Source organism: Kryptolebias marmoratus, linkage group LG9, assembly GCF_001649575.2.
Source record: "Kryptolebias marmoratus isolate JLee-2015 linkage group LG9, ASM164957v2, whole genome shotgun sequence".
Taxonomy (NCBI): domain Eukaryota; kingdom Metazoa; phylum Chordata; class Actinopteri; order Cyprinodontiformes; family Rivulidae; genus Kryptolebias; species Kryptolebias marmoratus.
The window spans coordinates 21814047-21832790 of NC_051438.1; the positions used below are offsets into that span (position 1 = coordinate 21814047).

An 18744-nucleotide genomic window follows, 5' to 3' on the forward strand; every position below is an offset into this window, starting at 1 on the left:
TTCTGCTCTTTATTTAGCAAAGTGACATTCACAGCATTATTTTTTTTGTTTGTGTGTTTGCTATATGAATATTTTAAAAGAATTAACATGTTTGTTTCCCTCTACCAAATGGTGCTGGTAATGTTTAGCTGGGCGAATGATCATGGTGACAAAAAAAGGACACAATTGCGATACAAAATCAAAAAAGAACAAGAGCGTGACCGTGGATGTTTTTTTTTTAAGATGACAAGTGTTCATAGAAGTCCAGAGTTTGTGTTGCTTTTTTTTCCTGAGTTTTTGATCAGCAAAAAAAAAAGGTAGAAGTTGGCAAACACAAAGCCTCTTTTTAATCTTCCTCACAAATGTTCTCATTTTTTTTTTTAAAGATGACGGAGCAGAGATGGGGGTTCAACACCACCATGGTATATATAGTTTATATAAAAATTATAGAGCTTTTCAGAAAGAAAAACAAAAAGTAAAACCTCTAGTTTGAACTCTAAGAAAGCAGACAGTAGCTTCCTTTTATGACACACTCATTTCCTGCCTGAACAGTTAAACACGTCTCTACAGCCACCTTCACCAGAACCCAAGCTCAGTTATTACTGAGGGACAAGCTCACTGACCGTGGCTAATCTTATCTGATCTGTTATTAGTGACATTTTTCATCTTTACGGGGGAGCTAACAAGCCTTTCAGATCCTGGGAATGTTCAAACCTCATGCTAAGGATGAAAACATTCAGCGTGAATCCCTCTGCTCTCCTCGAAGTTTGACGGCACAAAGAAAGTCCTGTGCACAAGCAGTTAACAGAAGCCACACGTTATGAATTGATCTCTCAGGCAACAAGTTTTATTTAATCTACATCCCAAGTACATTTTAATGCTTTTGCAGAGGCAGGAACCAGAAATGATTTATAACAGACTGCTCTAGCGTTGAGATTAGTGAGGAATGTATTACCAAGCACTTATTCCTGAAATGACAGCAAATTGGGACACTGATTTTCAAAGAGGAAATAATGAATCACTCAGTGTTTTCTTGTCGAAAAATCCAGGTGCTCGTTTTAAGTGCAGAAAAACAACTTCATGAACCATTTGAAAAGCAAACACAGCGCTGCACACTTTACTGTCAGAAGCAACATGAAAATATGGCTGTAAAAACAAAAGGAAGGTGAGATGCTTTTAGTTACTGTGGAGAGGCCTGTCAGTAGGTTTGATAACAGTGAAGGGGTCACAGGTTAAGAGCCAATAATCAGACAGAGATGGAGTGATGAACGAGGTGGTGTCAGAGCAGAAGTGACTCTGTGGAGCCATGTCGTTGCGTGTCTGTTTGTGTGAACATCCTTCGACAAAGAGGGGACAAACCGTTTATGAATCAGTGGCCTGGTGAAGATAAAATCCACTTAAGGAAATATCACTTCCAGACACTGAGTAGATATACACCCACAGCGCAGCCCCCGTATACGTTTTCGACAGGTCCATCTTTCTTGAGAGCCTCCAGGTCATCTGCCAAGCGACCCGTTATCAACGGCCTAGTTTAGGCCTCCAGACAGCAATAATCTGTCACGATAAGCATACATTTACTCAAACTGCTGCATCGGTACGTCAAGCTTTATCAAGGTGCTGCTTTAGGATCTGTTTTGTTTTTTATGTTTAGTTTTTGTCCGTTTTCTAATCCATGTGTCAGAGAAGTATCCAGCCAAAATCCATCCAGTCAATGTGAGTCTTCAGGCTTTATTCACAGGCTGCACAGCCTCTCCTCCTCCTCCACCAGACTCCTGAACCACACAAACACACAAAAACACACCGGGCACGTAAAACACGACACACAGATTACAACTCGCACAGGTACAGTTACAAAACTGCATTTAAACAAAACACGAAGCATTTCTAACGACATCCACTGGACAGACAAAACCAAAATTAAGATGTCTGACCACAATTTACAACATCATTTTTGGCACAAACCAAACATGTTTGTGTGTGACGGTCAGCAAGGCGCAAACACCTCGATAACTGTCACACACGGTGGTGGAGGACTGCTGATTTGGGCTTGTTTTGCAGCCACAGGACGTGGGCACCTTGCAGCCTTTGAGTCGACCGTGAACTAAAGCATTTTCAAGTCAAAGGTGAGAAGTCATCTGTCTGACAGATGAAGCTTGGCCCAAACTGGGTCATAAAACAGGACAATGATCACAAGCGCAGCAGCAAATTTACAACACAATGACTGAAAGAGAAAAGAATCACGGTGCTGCATTGGCCCCAGTCTAAGTCCAGACCTCAACCTGATTAAAATGCTGAGGTGAGACTTCAAGAGAGCTCTGCATACAAATGCCTGCAAACCTCTATAAACTTGAAGCAACATTGTAAAAAAAAAGAGAGGGGGTAAAATTCCTTTACAACAATGTGAGACACTAATAAGGTAATAAAGAAAACCATTACACCAAGTTATTACAGTTAAACTGTCAAGTGACACTTGCTGTTAAGAGAGGGGGGTTTAGGTTTTGTTGACTGAATATTTGCTTTTGTATTCAGTCTTTTGTTGTTTATTTGAGGTTGTGTTTACCTATTTTAAGACACCGTATGGACTAGACAATTTATTACCTTACAAATGAAGGAAGGAGTAAAGTACAGTCTGAGTCAAAAAGGATCCTTGTTTGAGCTGCTTGTTTCTGTGGCGCACAACAACAGAATAATGAGTTACCGTCTCATATAGTTCACACTTGTAGTAAGGAAAAGCAGCGAACATCTGCCCAAACTGCTCTGTGATCCTATCACCAGTAATAAACCTTCTAGTAATGGCAGCTGGGGGTCATTATCGTATGAAGAGCAGACGGTTTGCTTCGGTATGCAGAGAATAAGCAACAACCATTTTCATTTCTTATTCATGGCCTTAATCAAGGATAAAAACACTGCTGAGTAAAAAAGGAAAAGACGGAAAGTTGGCATGGCCTGTGTGCCTTTCCTGAGCCTGAAATCTCTTTGTGACAGTCTGTGTTTGGTAATGAGAGTGAACTAAAACTGTGGCGAATTAGTAAATGTGTCAAAGGTGGGGGCTGGGAGGGTTGGGGGGGGGGGTGACATTAACAGGCTGGCATGGAGAGGAAGCTGGCAGCGGCCAACCTCACAGCTCTGACAGTGAAAGGTCCTCTTTGCTCATTCTTATAAGGTATGTTGAGTGTGTGAGCTCAGACCAGCAGCAGGGCCCCCTTCTGGGTCACGTGTGGTGGGACGGGCATGAGAGCAGGAAGTCTGTGGCAACGGGATGGTGCAGCAGAAGTGCGTCACTTCACATACCAGGATGGCAGATAGTTGAACAACCCCAGTGAACCAAACCTTCAAGGCCACATCCAGGAAACTGCATCGCATCCAGGAGCAACTTCCTGTGACCCCAGCAGACACAGGAAGTGGCTTTTTATCTCCAGAAACCTCTCATGAGGGAGTCATGAATGTCAAGATGACGCTGTACAAGGAGCACGATTCTGGCCTATAAACTAATTCTTGCATTACTCCGGGTGGTGCTTTGTAGAAATCTATTTACAACAGTTGCATCAAAGGTTATCTGTTCATATTTGAACACTGTCAAATGTAAACTAAGCATCAAGTTGATTTAAATCTTATGATAATATCTCAGGACCACCATCTGTTTTGCCCAGTTCTTCGAACCAACAAGGGTCAGCTGTTTTTGACACTTTTAAATAATATGAAGGACAGATGTTTTCATTTGACCCCTGCCATGTACACACAATACATGTCAGCGACGCCTCAGAGTCTTTGTGGTACAAATGCAATCAGATAGTAGAGCTGATATATTAATGAGCACATAAAAGAGAACATGATAAACTTGCAGTGTTTTTGTTGGAATAAATGGCGACGGTTTGACTGACGGTTATACTAACAACTGAATCATACTTTGCTCAAGTCTTTGCGATAAACCCTGCTGGCCACACCACAGCGTGGGTGTTTTCAAACGCTGGCCTTATTAACAATCTGACCTGATCTGCCCAACTGAAGCGTTAGAAGCCCATAACTGTATTTTGTACTGTTGGTATTTATTTGTACTCACTCTCTACTGCCTGCATAACGAATTGGGCCTCAGGGATAATAAAGTTTACCCTACCTTTAAAATAATGAAGCTTAATGAAGAGGACCACAGGGAGCTTTGTATTTATGATCACGGCGTAGTTTATGGAGTTAAAGGTAAAATGTCAGCTCAGCCTCTCTCCAGAATGTGTAAAAGCTGCAAACGTTCACAGCGGTGGCGCCTCAAAACTAAACTAACAATGAGTGACTGATAAATCAAAAAGTGAAGTAACTTTAGAAAATGTTGACTGTCTGTGCTACAGTTTGTGGACTAACATCACCGATCCTCTCCTTTCCTCTTTATTGTTTTGTTAAAAGTGGAAAAGATTTATTTTGTCACAGTTTTGCAAAAATGTTAAATATCAATATGATTTTCTGGTGTTTACACTGTAATTGTTATACAATTTCTGTGCCACTTCTTGTGAGAGTGCTTCTTTTATCAATATGCACAAAAAAGTTGGACATTCGATTTTCTGACCTGTAAGCAGCGATCTCCATGTCTCTCGCCATCTTCTGATTGAGCAGCTTCTTGTTCTCTTCACACTGCTCCTCCATCTGCGCCTCGAGATCAACCTCCTGCTGCTTGATTTCATCTATAGTACACTGAATAACACCCAAACAACAAGACATGCCCACACATGGTGGGATGTACAGAGAGGAACGAGATCAAAAAGGAAAAATTAGCTCAGAGCACTGGTTCATGCCAGGCTGCGTTCAAAATATTCACTCCCCTCCTTTACCTCCAACTCTTCAACTTCGTCCACGTATGCAGCCATCTTCATCTCAACCTCACCCTCCAACTCCTCGTTACACTTTTCAAGCTCAGCGAGTTCTTTTTGCAGCTCTGAAATCTGCAGGAAGACAAAACGACATCTAGAAGGGATTCATTTAACATATATCTGCAAACAAACATCAATTATAGATTTATTTTTTTTCATAACGCCCAACTACAACATCATTTTCCTTTTATGGCCTTTTTACAATTCAACAACAAGAACATTTATTTAGCTCACATAAAAGACTTGATATTAAACCGTATTTGTGCATTAATACAAACATTATACAGCCCTTGTTATGGTGTCTGCTTGTAAATACAATGATGCTCACAATTATCAGGCATTTTAAATTTGAATTTATTTCTTGAAATACAGAAAAAGATAGGCACCTGTTTCCCCGACCCTGAATGGAGTAGCAGGTAAAGAAAACGGCTGAACAGATACAGAAAAGTCTGTACTTATAATTTCAAATCCAGCAGACAAAGATTAACATTTAGTTGTACCATTTTTCTGACAACTTGAGGACCACAGATCCAATATTTGCTTGTCTTTTCGCTCTAATTTGTCCTTGTTAGAGCATTTTATCAGTCCTAGCAGCCACGTGAGTACAATAACCCCCCCAATGTGATCCAGATGGAAATATCTAAATGTAAACCTAATGGATTGCCATCAAAATTTGTACAGACGTTCATTGTTTCCAGATGACGACTTACACTGACTTTAGTGATTCCCCCTGACAATTTATCCAGCCTTTACCACAAGGTTCAAATTTGTGGTTTTAGGGCAAAATATTTCCACAATAATTGGATGAATTGCAACGGTCAGCATGGCCGTAGAAACGTTAATGCTAACAGCTGCCGGCTACGACTGTAAACAGGGAAGACAAGGGCACAAGTTTCAGGCCATAAAACCACAGGAATTAAATAGGGAATATTTCTCTTTGGCTGGGTTACTTTGAGCTTCCACTTTCAGATTACGTATAATAATTTTTGTCTTGAAAATTGGTAGAAATTGAGCTCAAATCGAAGGCAAACACGGACTGACCAGGTTACTTTGAGGAACATCTCTCCGCCGGTGTCTGCATCTGTGAAGTCCGTCCATGAGTAATTATAATAATCACAAAAGTTCAACAATTAGCTGTCACAGCCAGATGGGGATCCAGCCGGTCCCGCTCGTATTTCAGTGAGATCATGTGAGCAGAAGACAACCCGGTTACAACTCTCAGGCTCAAACTGGCCGAGCCAAAACGCGACCACTCTCCTCCCTTCTGCCTGGCATGATAAGTGGAGTCTGGCCTTGTATGTATATGTGAGCAGCGGCGTACAACGCCATCAGAGCCTGCTCTATTATATACACTCTTGAGTCCGGGCTGATTTCATTGCAATCTGTTTGTTTGGCTATGTTGTGTCTCAGTGAGAAAGCAGACCCGGAGCATCCATCACAGGCGAGAGAGGAAACAGGGCAGATCGAGCCGAGCTGTCCATCTGTCAGGCTGGAGTGACCCGATCGGGGCTTGTGTGTCGTGTGTTAGAGAGAAGTAGATGATGTTGGAGGAGTTCTGCTGTGGTTACAGAGGCGCTCTGTTTATTTAAAGAGCTGGAAGTAAAGCCACAGCCGCAGTAATGAGAACCAAACCACCGTGTTTGTTACAGATGTGGTCAGGTGCCAGCTGTGGTGAGACGGCTGATGGAGAGAAGGTAGTTTCTGTTTTTAATTAAAGTGACTTTACCTGAATCTAATTAGCCTCTCAAGGCTGCCTTTTTTATTTTTTTTTATTCCTTCACATGTGTGTGTGAAGTTTGAAATATTTCTGTCTCTGCAGACCGTCTGAAAGAGTGCATCTAATAACTAAAGACAGGGAGGATGATAAATCCCGTCTGACCTGCAGCCCGGCCATTCACATCTCCTGCTGAAAGTGTCCTCAGAGTAAACACTGGTCAGCCAGATCCCCCACACTGTAGCTCTGCTGTCGCTCAGCTGTTCTCCGCTCCCTTTATCAATTTTATCACCAACTTTCAGGCAGAAACTGATGCAAAGCTAACTCTGATTCATCCAGTTTTTGTTACTTAAAGGGTTCAAAATATATCAAAGTACCTGTATCACTGGGTGGTAACTAAAACAACTGATTGATTTGACCCTGCAAAAAATAAAAAAATAAAAGATTTATTTCTCGACAGTTGTAGTAGATGTAGAAGTATTTTTACTGGCACATTTAGTTTGGTGTACTGATGATATTATTGCCATTTATCCTTAACAAGCATGAAAATAGCCTCATCATCTCAACACATATAAAGATTAGTGTGCATCAATGTTTTACTTTTATTTGTTTTATTTGTTTCACTAACAAGCATAGAAAATAATGTTATATCCAAAGTCAGCTGAAGGCTTGATAACTTCTTTTACATGTCATTTATGGCCATATTGACTTTGCAACTGATGCTGTTATCACGTTTTTTTTTAAATGGACAGCCCACGTTGCAGTGAAACATTTCATTTTCTGCTCATCGCAACTTTAAATTTTGAAGACTAAAAGGGTGGGCACGAGTGCATCAGTCTTTTTGTTTTGTTTTGTGCAATTTCAGAGACGAACAAAACGAGCTGCCGTGCAAAAGCTCGAGTGTCGAGCTTCCAGTTAATCTTCACCAGTGACCTTCATTTGCATTTTACAGATAATTAAAATGTCAAAGCCCTTATAAAACCAACTGCTCATGCCATTTTCTTAGTTTGACATGAAATTAAGAAATGTCAGCTTACGGAATCGTTTGAGAGCAAGTTCAAGTCTGAAAGATAATGAAACCATTCAAGGGAAATACTCAAACGGTTGTTAAGTCTTTGACTGAAAAAAAAAAGAGGTTTAGGAAGATTTAGAAGACACCGGAGTGATGGTGCACAGTTTTACTGTGCAGTCACACCTGTATAAATATGACCTTCATACAGAAGAGTCATTAAAGGGGGAACCTTTCCTACACCCTAACTATGTCACAAGTTTGCAAAAGAACAACTAAATAAACCTGATATGTTCTCTTTTCCCGTGGCGTGAACACAGGTATGTGTTTGGAGAAGAAACGATCCAGGCTTTGGTAAAAACAACATCTATCCATCTGCTAAGCTCCATCATACTACAGGGCTAATGTTTTTCTTACTAAAATACATTTGGGGAAATTCATATAGTTGGTGAAATACAGATGAGAAAAACTGATATTTAGTGCTCTTGTGTTTGTACAGAAACTATGATACCACCAACAGAAATCAGCTAAATGAGCCCAAAGTAAATCTGGCTGTTTGGGAAACTTATGGATAGCGTTCAATAAGATCCAGAACGTGACGGGATCCAGACAGGAACTAAAACAGCACATAAGCCCTCATAAAGCCACAGTTTTTTATGTTCACACGATGGTCTCAGTCTTTTAGTGTTATTTTGCTCAGCTAAGCCGCCCAGCTGCGGGCTGTATGTCTTATTCAGACTTCAGACATGAGAGTCTAATTCTATCATCTCATGACAAGAAAGGCCACATTCAGAAAATGCTCAGATATTTCTTTAGAGACGCATAATTTTACCGGACTGAATTCACAGAACACCAGAAACGCATTAAGAAAAACCAAATAAAGTTTTAGAATAAGATCCAAAAATAATAAATATTGTACAGCTGACATGAAACGTTCCAGCTTCCACGGTTGCTTCTGGTGGCAGCAAAAAATAAGTAACCTTACATGATTTGTTAAGTTTAAAAAAATAAAATCTTCATAAAGAAAATCAGAAATACTGTTACAGTTCGGTGAGTCCTGTCAGTGGATTTTACATAAATCTCTTCTATAACTGGAGTCGCTCAGTGATATTTGATTAAATTCAATCTAAGCTAAATGAGACTCATTACTTTATCCTGAATATATCGATTTATGATGATATCTCAAGTTGTTTTTAAATGTGCAAGTCTTTAAGGGATCTTTAGATATAGTAGAATTCAGACATGATTAACTCAAGAAAAACACAAACCATCTGCATTAATAAGACATTAAAAAATGTTATTTTAATCTGTAACATGTTGTTTTAATCAAATTAGGGTTTGGGATTTTGACTGAAATCCATCATTTAAAGAAGAATGAGAAAAAAGAAGAGCGGGGAAGCTCACTCACCAGCGTCTTCATCTCTCTCACGTCATTTATCTCTGGCAGGTCTTTGACCTTTGACCCTGAAGCTCCTCCCACTTCCAGTTTCTTTCCATCACCTTTACGAGCCACAGCAGAAGAGGATGCACTGCACTCGAACTGGAGAGACAAACAATCACCACACAGAGCAAATGTAAAAGCCTGAATGTATGAGAAAAAGAATCAGTTTGAGTTCCCAAACACAAAGAAACAACAATAAACAAGACTTTATGAGACTTTCCACTTTGGCGGGGGGAGGGGGAAGCAACAAGTCTGTCACGGCGCTGGACGGGCAGAGCTCTCTGTGCGTGCGCCTAATTTGAAACTAAATGGAAAAAGATGCAGCTGAAACAAGCAGCACGAGGACGCACAGGTGTGTGGGAGACAGCCAGCAATCACCATCGATGTTTAAAAGCAATAATCATTTTAGCATCGAGACAATTGTGTCTCATAATGGAGGCCAGGAGCGAACGGGACGCTGTCCAGCTGGCGACGGGAGACACTGAATGAGAGGGAGGAAGAGAAACACACCGACACCTCCAGTCAGACACACAAATATATCGAAATGTGCCCAATAGTCTTCCCTAATATCTCCCCAGACACACACACACACACACACACCAGCGTCCACTGCAGAGCTGCTGGGAAGCCTGGGAAGGCGGCCTGCAGTCTGATTACAGCTCTGACCTCTGAACCTGCAGACATCCTCACCTCAGAGGGGGTCAGACCCACCGGAGTTAGGAGTCTGACCCCAACGGGCTGCAACACGCATACAGAGGTGGACAAACGGGTTCTGTTTGGGTCCAGAACTTCAGCTCCGATTCTCAAGTTCTCCTCGTGTGTTGTGTTAGGGAAGTAAAGAAAACAAGTAGGAGGATCGCAGCGTGATTTGTGAAAGCTGAGATTTATGTCCGGACCTGACCAGGCCATTTCAGAGGGGCAGAGGGGGAGGAAGGTGAGGAGGAGGAGGATGAGGAGCGGGTGTCTGACAAAGGAGGGCGAATAAATCAAAGTGTTTAATTAAACGAGAGCAGCACCACAACTCTTCCAAAATAAAGACTGGCACTAAAAACAAAATCTCACAAAAGAGCAGAAGTGTTACAATAAAGGGTGATAAACATTTTAAAAAGAAAATATAAATCCGTGTATCACAGTTGCGTATTCACGAGGCTTGTTTGGAAACATTCGTGTGTGTGAGTGCGTCTAGATCCAGAAACAGAGCTGTGCTTTGAAACTTTTTCTTGGCGTGTTTTGTGTCTTAAGTCGTACCTGGAGGCTCTCAGCCAGCTGGCAGTAGTACTCCTTTACATCCAAGGCCGGAGTGATGTCAGGGCTGCCAAATCTCATCACCGCTGCATTCAGAGTTCTTTCATCTGGCTTTAGCAGACTCTCTGCTTCCTGCACATGTAACATATACAAATACACACTGATGATAGATATTTTGGCGAACACACACACACGTGAGCAAAAACACCATTGTCTGCCTTCGAATTTAAGCGGCGCACAAAAACTACTTCTAACTCCACGATGCAAAGAGAAGTACATATGTAAACAAGGCACCACTGCTGAGATCCTTTAAGGTGATCTGAAACCATGACACAAATGCTTCCAGCACAACAGAGGCCACAGCATGCATTAAAACCTTTAAATTGTATCCAGTTCAGTTAAAAAGAAAAAAAAAAAAAAACAACATAAAACAAAGTCAGTTCAGAGAAAATGAACTGCCACTGAGAAAAAGCCTGCACTGCAGTGGGACTCAACCTTTTCCTGCTTTTAGCCGCACCTGAATAATGACACTGCTACCAGTTTGTCGGGGGGAAAAACTGGTTACGTGGACGTGCCGATAACAAAACAGTTGATAAAACAAAGAGAACGTCTGTTTTCATGTGGTATTTAGCCGTGTTTCCCACACTGTGGGTTATCGAGCAGGCTCCAGAGGGAGCGGGTTAAACGCCGGGCGGCTCTGCAGAGAAAAACAGAGTGATGGAGCTGCTGCTGTTTCAGCCTCTGTGACGCTGGGCCGCGTCTGTCATCTTCTGGTGAGGAGGAGAAAACCGTGGAGGATGCAGACAGGAGGGTGTGTGCAACAAACTGGCTCGATTCAAAGGAGCAACTTACAGCTTTAGGCTCATTTTTCTTTTTCTTTTCTTGCCAAAAGATACTTTGATGCAGACATCTTCTGTTTTGTTAAACAGGAGTGTGCCTTGAGACCAAAAATGATTTTATTTTAATTCGACAGCAGAGTTGTGCTTATCTGCCACAAACAGCCAAAGTAAAGACTGAACAGATGTGAGCTGTGAACTAGCTGTCACCACTTGTATGTGTCTGGGAGTTTGTCTCAGCTATAAAGTTGATTGTTCATGAAGTAAAATACCTCGCAATGGCCTTTGGATGCTGTGATTTTTAAAAAAATCTCTGCCTTTCATTGATTTCTCTTCAACTTTGTGGCTCTAAATGCTAAAGAAGGTCTTGTAATTCGTACACAAGTGGTCATTAATTTGATTGATTTTTTTGTTTTTTCAGTAAGCAGCTCTGTTAGGTTTGTGAGTCGATAAACAAGAATTTTAGAAAGCTGAAAGAATCCAGTAAGCTCCATGTCATGTCTATAGTCATGTACAGGTTTATAATGTGTTTTAGAGTCTAATAAAAGAAGATCACACGTGCTACAAAATATTTCCTTCTTGCCTTGCATTGCTGCTGCCTCTCTTCTTTTGTTGTTGTTTAAAATGCTGTTTTGCTTCTTTTTGCTAAAATGTTCAGTCTGCTCTGACTGGTCAGATAATTTGTCCCAAGGATTGATGCGAGGCAGCCACTTTTCTTACTTTAAGGTGTGCCAGACTAATCTCTGGGCAGAAAAAAATAAAAACACGTGTTTTACTGTAAGAGACTCCAGCGATTGAGGAGAAGCCTGGACTACAAACCAGCTGTAATGGGTAGTTTCAGGTTCTGTGGGAGAGAAAGAAACTCCCGTTGGTGTGGACTTTTGAGTTTGTAACTTTGCAAAATCTCAAAATGTAAAAAAATACAGTTTGTAATAAACTTAAAGAAAAAGGAAAACCTAAAAGAATTGTATGAACTGTTTATATACAAACACATTTCACCCTGATAAAAGACATCTATTAGTGTTTGGTTCTCTACAAATTTCAGTTTTCTCCTGAACTGTATTAAATTACGCTGACTCATAAAGCAAGGGATGAGCAAAAAGGTGTCGCTCAAAATAAAACATTTGTACAGAAAATGTCTGTTTTACTTTCCTTTACAACCATTCTGGGTTTAGCAAACAAATTAATTAAAGAAAACTGTGTTTTTGGAGAGATTTGGTTTCGGCCCTACAGGCGTTTTATGCTTGATGATTCATAATTCAGTGGGTTAAAAAACAAAAAGCATTTCTCTGCAAATGATTAGATAGAAGAACTGAACTGAAAGTGAGGAAAAACATTCAAAAACATGACAAAGAATACCCAAAAACTAAAAATTTGGCTCCTTTGAAACAAAATATTTTTAAAAATTAGGATTATCTCAAAATTTGAACATAATTTGCTTTAGTAAGCCCCAATTTGTCCTATTAGTAGACGTTTCAGAAATATGTCAGGAGTCAGAGAGCTGTTTAGAACCAGAGACCAGAGCATTTTTCCACCCCTCTTGTCTGAAAAAAGTTACATTTCGAAACATTTTTCAGAGCTATAAACTGTTCCTGCTTCATCAAAATGCAATTACAAACTCTTTCTTTCTCTCACCGTCTTGTGCTGGGCCTCCATGTTGGCCAGCTGTTCCTCATAGACACCAACTTGTTCCCTCAGCGCCAAACACTCCGCTGTCACAGCATCCACTTCCTGCAGAGACAATCGGGTTACAGAAAACCACCCTGAAAGTAAAAAGTCTATAATTTAATGAACAAAAACCAAAAAGGTACATAAAAAAAGTTGCTGTTTCCCAGTGAACACCTGTTTTAGATGCCAGCAGCACAAACACATCAACCCTAATTCACGAGTAGACACTGCAATGCAGAGGAAAATGGAGGAGGAGGAGGAAGATGAGAAGGAGACTAACTCGACACAAACATCATTCTGCCAGGAGGGATTCTCGGCTCATATGCTTCTTCTGAAAGAACCCGATTAATCAGCATTGGATGCAATTACTGCAGGCGTCTGCACTTATATCTGTTTACATAAAAGGGACTGTTTGGTGGTGCACATGTGGATCCTTGCTGGGAATGTTACGGGGTTAGGGGGGGAAAGGAAGGCCGTCCTGTTGCCGATGCTCCGAGTTCAGGGACCTGAAACAGACTTTAAATCACATTCTGACCAGTTTGAACAATTTTAACTGGTTTCTCTGACAAATTGAAATGACAAGTTGAAACAGGAAGTTTCAACTTCATGAAACGTGTCCCCATTTATGTTGCCCTTTTTAAAATTAAAAGTCTAATTTTCACTGAGCTTGAAATTGTTAGTAAAATATCTCTTCAACCACTGGATGAATTTTATCAAAACAGTCAGAAACTCATCACTGGACATGCATCTAAAACTATTAACATCTGGAATCAACCCAGTTCAAGATGAGCACCACAGCTGGACAACCTTAGCAAAGACTAAATGACTATAATTCAGTCAGATTTACAGATATTGAGGTAAAACTTGGTGTGGTAGTAGCTGAGCATCATCCACAACACATACTCTGAGCGCTAACTCATCTCAGGAGATATTACTTACAAGGTTTGACCAAACTGGATATGACTCAGTTCCTTCTCAGCATAAGATGATCTCGTTTTAAAACCCCGGCATGAAAGGCAGCAGGCGATATGCATTCCTTCAATGAATGCTAGGCTTTTATTTTATTTTTTTTTCTTTTATCTGGCTTCTAAAATACTAAATGTTTTTCTGTGTTCAGCTTGATTTATCCGTTTGCTGTAAATTATAAAACTGAAGAAGTATAAAAGCTGCATGACCCTAAAAAACTTTGTAAACCTTTACAAAGTTAATGAGTTCGGTAAAAATAGGGTTCATGACCACAACTAACAACACACTCCAATTTCAGACTCCTTTTTCCTTTTATTTGTAAATGTTTACTTGTACAGGCTTGCTCTAATTCACCGTATTTCCCTCTTGTTTAATGTCCCTATGAAAAACATGCGAGGCTGGGGGAAAAAAAGCTGCGTTCACCTTTGAAAACAACCTGGATTTGTTTCGTTCTTTCGTTCCAAACTTTCCGGTTCCTTCATTTGCTCTGTTTTTACAGTTTGTTTTGTCCTGGCCACATTAAAAAAAAATCACAAAACAACAACAACAACAAAAAAGTAAATACGTGAGGCTCGACTTAAAGCAGGTGCAAAATAAAACAGCCAAAGTATACATCAAAACAAACTGAACATGTCTTTTTTATGATCCAGTTAGAACTACAGCTTGTTGTGGGCTGATGTGTGTATATTCACTCCTCTCCTCCACATCTCTGCTCTTCCTCTACCTTCCTGCCAATTTCCCACCAAGTCTTGTCACCCTGCAGCTGCTTCCAATTCAGAACCACAGAACTGAGCCAGCGGGAACATTACGGCACCGTGTTATAAAACTGTGTTACATCTGTAAGGGAGAAATTAAAGCCTCCCTCGCATCTGGTCCGGCTGCGAGGAGATGGGTTCGGGCATGTGTGATGGAGGGGAGTGGGGGCTGAGGGGGGGTTGGAAAAGTTGGTGGTTCAGGTTTCAGTGCAGCTCAGACTCTGACTGGTTAATACAGCAGAGGCGCAGCTGAACCGAGGTTCGACTGAGACGCAAGGAGGTCGAGACGTTTGTCAACACTGCCACCCAGTGGTCAGAGGCCTTTATCACAACAGGAGAAAAAAAAATGTAACAACTGACTTGAAAACAAATATTATATATCATTTCACTACACTTTATATAGTTTTAAGGGCTGATTTAACTGCCTTAAGCAGCTGCAGGCAACACTGTGCAGCTTAAAGTTGATGCTTAATGTGGACAAAACAAAATACAAGTTGTTTTTCAGACATTACTCCCAGATTTCAGATAATACTGACATTTCTACCGTAGGGGGAGATTATATTCAAAGAGGATCATCTTATAAATATGTGGGTATTTGGCTGTATGATAGTCTTTCTCTTAGATTGCATATTGACTGTTTAGTAAAAAGAATAATAAATAAAATAAAGCCTGTCAAAATGAATCAGTCGAGAAAGTTTATTCAGATTAAATTTTTAAATGTTCTTGACCTTGGTGACATTATTTAAACACACGCTGTTCCTCCACACTTTGTTTTTGTAGTTAATTACATACAACAAATTCACTGTTTAGTACACATCCCTGTCCTTTATAATCTGATTTCTTGGCCTTTTTTAAACCTAACAAGACAGCAACACTGGTATGTTTTTATGTACCAAGCTATGTGGTGTAAACTTCCATCCTATTTGTATAAATGTCTTATAAAGACCTGTTGTGAGTTGCAGTCCTCGAGTTGGCTCCTCTTTAGAGAGCTCAGGATTTTTTCTGAACTCTGTAGAACAGTGTTCTCTTATTTTGCACCTCAGTCATGAAATAATCTTCAGACCACACTAAATGTTAATGTTTTTGTCTTTTTGGGAGAGTTGAAAAGTCTTATAACGTCTTCTTTAACTTAAAAGTGCAACTGCGAGTCTTACGCTGGATCTTTGTACTTGTATTAAGTTGATTCCTGCTCGTTTTATTTTGTTTATGTATTCTGGTGTTTAATTTAAAATTTTAGCTTGTAACTTTGTAATGGTGTGCCATCTTGACCAGATCTCCACTGAAAAAGATGTTAATCTCAAGGACTAAAAAAAAAACTGGTTATTTCACATAAAAATGCTTTAGGTGAGCTTGAATACATTATATCTGTCAAGGAAATGTGATTGGGAGCACAAAACCCAGAGCCTGCTACAGAGATGCAATAAAAGGTTGTATTTTGTTAAAGTTAGGATTCTGTTTGGTTCTGCTTTTCGGCTACAGTTCAGAAGGTTCTTCAAGTTGTTGCATCTGGCTGATTTGGTTGACAGGAAACATGACAACAAGAGAGCTGCCAGCTGAAACACTTGTAAGGATTTAAAAAAAAAAAAGACTTTTTGTAGTAAGTACAAACAAGATAATATGGTTGTGAAACAGAAGCGTACAGGTGGACCATGAAGACGTCAGAGGACCGAGGCAGAAAGCTGAAAAACTGCAGAAAGCACCTTAAAAGCACCTTAAAAATAAAAGAAGAGAAACCTGAGTCAATGTTTGCGATTGAACAGAAAGAAATCAGGCCAAGGAAAACTGATTTCCATTACGAAAAACAAAGATAATCCCTCTTAACACCTTCGATGAGGAAACAGAGTTAGAAGGCTGAAAAGAAGCAGACTGTGGATGATGAGAAGGAAGAGATGTTCAGAGACAAATCCATCTGCATCTAACAAGATGATAACGGTACTTTACTTTTGTTCTGGTTCTATAAAACATAAAAAATAATTTCCTCTAAAAAACAGCAAACTTCCAGACATGCTGATAATATGAGGCAGGGAGGGGCACCATCCTCCATGTTTTACATGTTTCTCTGCTCTTCAGCAGCTCTTTAAATTCTGCAGAAGCCTGTTAGTCACTCAGTCATTTAAATCAGGTATGTCAGAGCAGAGAAACACCTAAAACATGCAGGATAGTGATCCAACAGGATCAGGATTGGACACCACTGCTCTAAGTGATACGGCCTTCTAGTTATGACGAAACTGATGGCTTTGCTCTGTTTTGCTGATAAGCTTTGCTCAAATGAGAACTCTCTGACAACCTGAGGTCAGGCAGAGTCTGCCGCTTGGACCTGTCTAATCCCTGGAACGTCTCTGCTTGACATTATTGTTAAAATCAACAAGCTGGGTCTTCCTGTCTCCCTTAAACACAAACATACCAGCAAAAGTACTGCGACTGAAACTTGATAATAAAATAAAAATATTTAAAAGGACAATAACAACTGTTATGCCTCATTATGTTTATATGTGCTGTTTAGTTTGATACAGAAGTGATTGAGTAAAAAGTTCACTTTATTAATGAGATGCCAGGAATGTAACAACACTGTTGTCATGTCCACAGTGGCTGTTTGTCAGGTTATGATTTTAGATAAGCACATTGTAGATTTTAGATAAATCCACTGGAGGCAATGCAGAACAGATAACAAATGTTACCTCTGAAACATCTTGTTGATCCTGTTGGATGAGGAGCCTCTGATGAGCAGCCGTCTCGTAGTCTTTCAACAAACGTTCAAGCTCTTCCTTTAGCTCCTCTTTGTCGTGGAGAATCTCATCCTGCAAGCAGACACAGAGAAGGCAGTTATGGATCTTTACAAGCTAACAGATCGGACCACCTGATGCTTGTGGGCTGAGAAATCCCTCCTTAGGCATGCCATCATACTGAGAAACATGCAACAGACACGCCCCGCAGTGCTCTACCTTCTGTTTACGCAGCTTTTCCACCACTGCGTCCAAACTGTAGTCAGGTATTTCTGCAGCGGAGGTGACGCTGGAGGAAACGGGTTTACTGCTCAACTTCTCAGCGATCTGATGTTCCAGATACTCGTTCTCCTCCTCGTAACAATGGGCCTGAAGACAGATTTAACAAGGCACGGCACAGAGGGGAAAAATAAAAACAAACAGCGCTAAACACAGTATTACTTGCAGCACTGACGCGGTTTTCCTCACCAGTTCGATAAGTTTGACCAGGCGATCATTGAGGGCAGCGATAGCGGTGCGCTCCTGGACGAACCGCCTCAAACCCTCTTTGTTCAGAGCCTCGGCAGCTTCAAAGTTCAGCTGCTCACAGCCACATCTGTCAAAACCTGCACCCCTGGAAGGAAACACAGCCAAAAACTGGGTTTGCACTGAAAGGAAATGTTAAGCTGCAAACATAAAAAAAGGGAAAACATTGATGCAAAGAGACTTCTGGAGTAAAAAAGTAGCGTTCTTCAAATGGCTCGGTGCGTTTCTGTCCTCCATATGAACACAGTGTGCTGACATAAAGTAACAAAAGGCACCTGTCCCTTCCTTCAGCGCTCAGATTTCAGGTTCCTCATGAGTATCAGTGACATACATTCAGGATTTTTATTCCCACAGTGATAATACACAAAGACTTTCAAATACTTTTACAAAACAATAATACATTTTAAAGTATGATAATAGATTTTAAAGACAGGATTGCAAAATAAAACTCGGCTGTGCGTGTATTTTATGAGAGAAAGTACATTACTGTGTTTACACACCGATATTTAGGCAAAACCTATCAGTTAAACCATATAAACTTAATTCCTTTATGTTTGATTTGGGTTAAAAACGTTCAGATATTTCAATAATAGCGTGTTATCCACACTGACCTGACAGAGGCCCGGTACTGTCCTGCAAACGGCACACTGGAGCCTCCGTTTCCACCCCACCTGTCGTCCTCGAACATTTTGCGGTAAGAAGAGACTCTGAGCACGGCCATGATGTTGGATAGATTCAGGATTAAATCCAAACAGGCGACAGCTGTGAGGTGGGTTTTATAATCGCAGAGAGTGAGAATGTAGCGCCGAGGTGAAGCACGCCGACAATAGCCCAAACATCAGCCTGTAAGGATTTCACATGAACCTGAGGAGTAAACTACTAAATCTACTGGACGGCTTCTGTAAGGAGTGGAACTGAAGCACACAGTGGCTTTGTACAGTTTTATTTCTTTTTAAATAAATTAAAAGTACCAAAAGATCTGTAAAGCTGAAAACACGTTTCATTGTGTACTTCCAAGTGTACCTTA

General features: G+C 40.6%; 1 protein-coding gene across 1 annotated transcript; it reads right to left on the minus strand.

Moving 5' to 3' along the window:
• Nucleotides 1-804: 804 nt before the first annotated feature.
• vimr2 (vimentin-related 2) lies at nt 805-18591 on the minus strand. The gene is made up of 10 exons (XM_017408329.3): nt 18329-18591; nt 17661-17805; nt 17412-17561; nt 17148-17267; nt 12716-12811; nt 10248-10376; nt 8967-9098; nt 4797-4907; nt 4535-4659; nt 805-1751 (listed from the first exon to the last, which is right to left on the minus strand). Exons 1-10 carry the CDS (start codon nt 18436-18438, stop codon nt 1712-1714), a joined length of 1158 nt encoding a protein of 385 aa, XP_017263818.1. The 5' UTR covers nt 18439-18591; the 3' UTR covers nt 805-1711.
• Nucleotides 18592-18744: the final 153 nt, after the last annotated feature.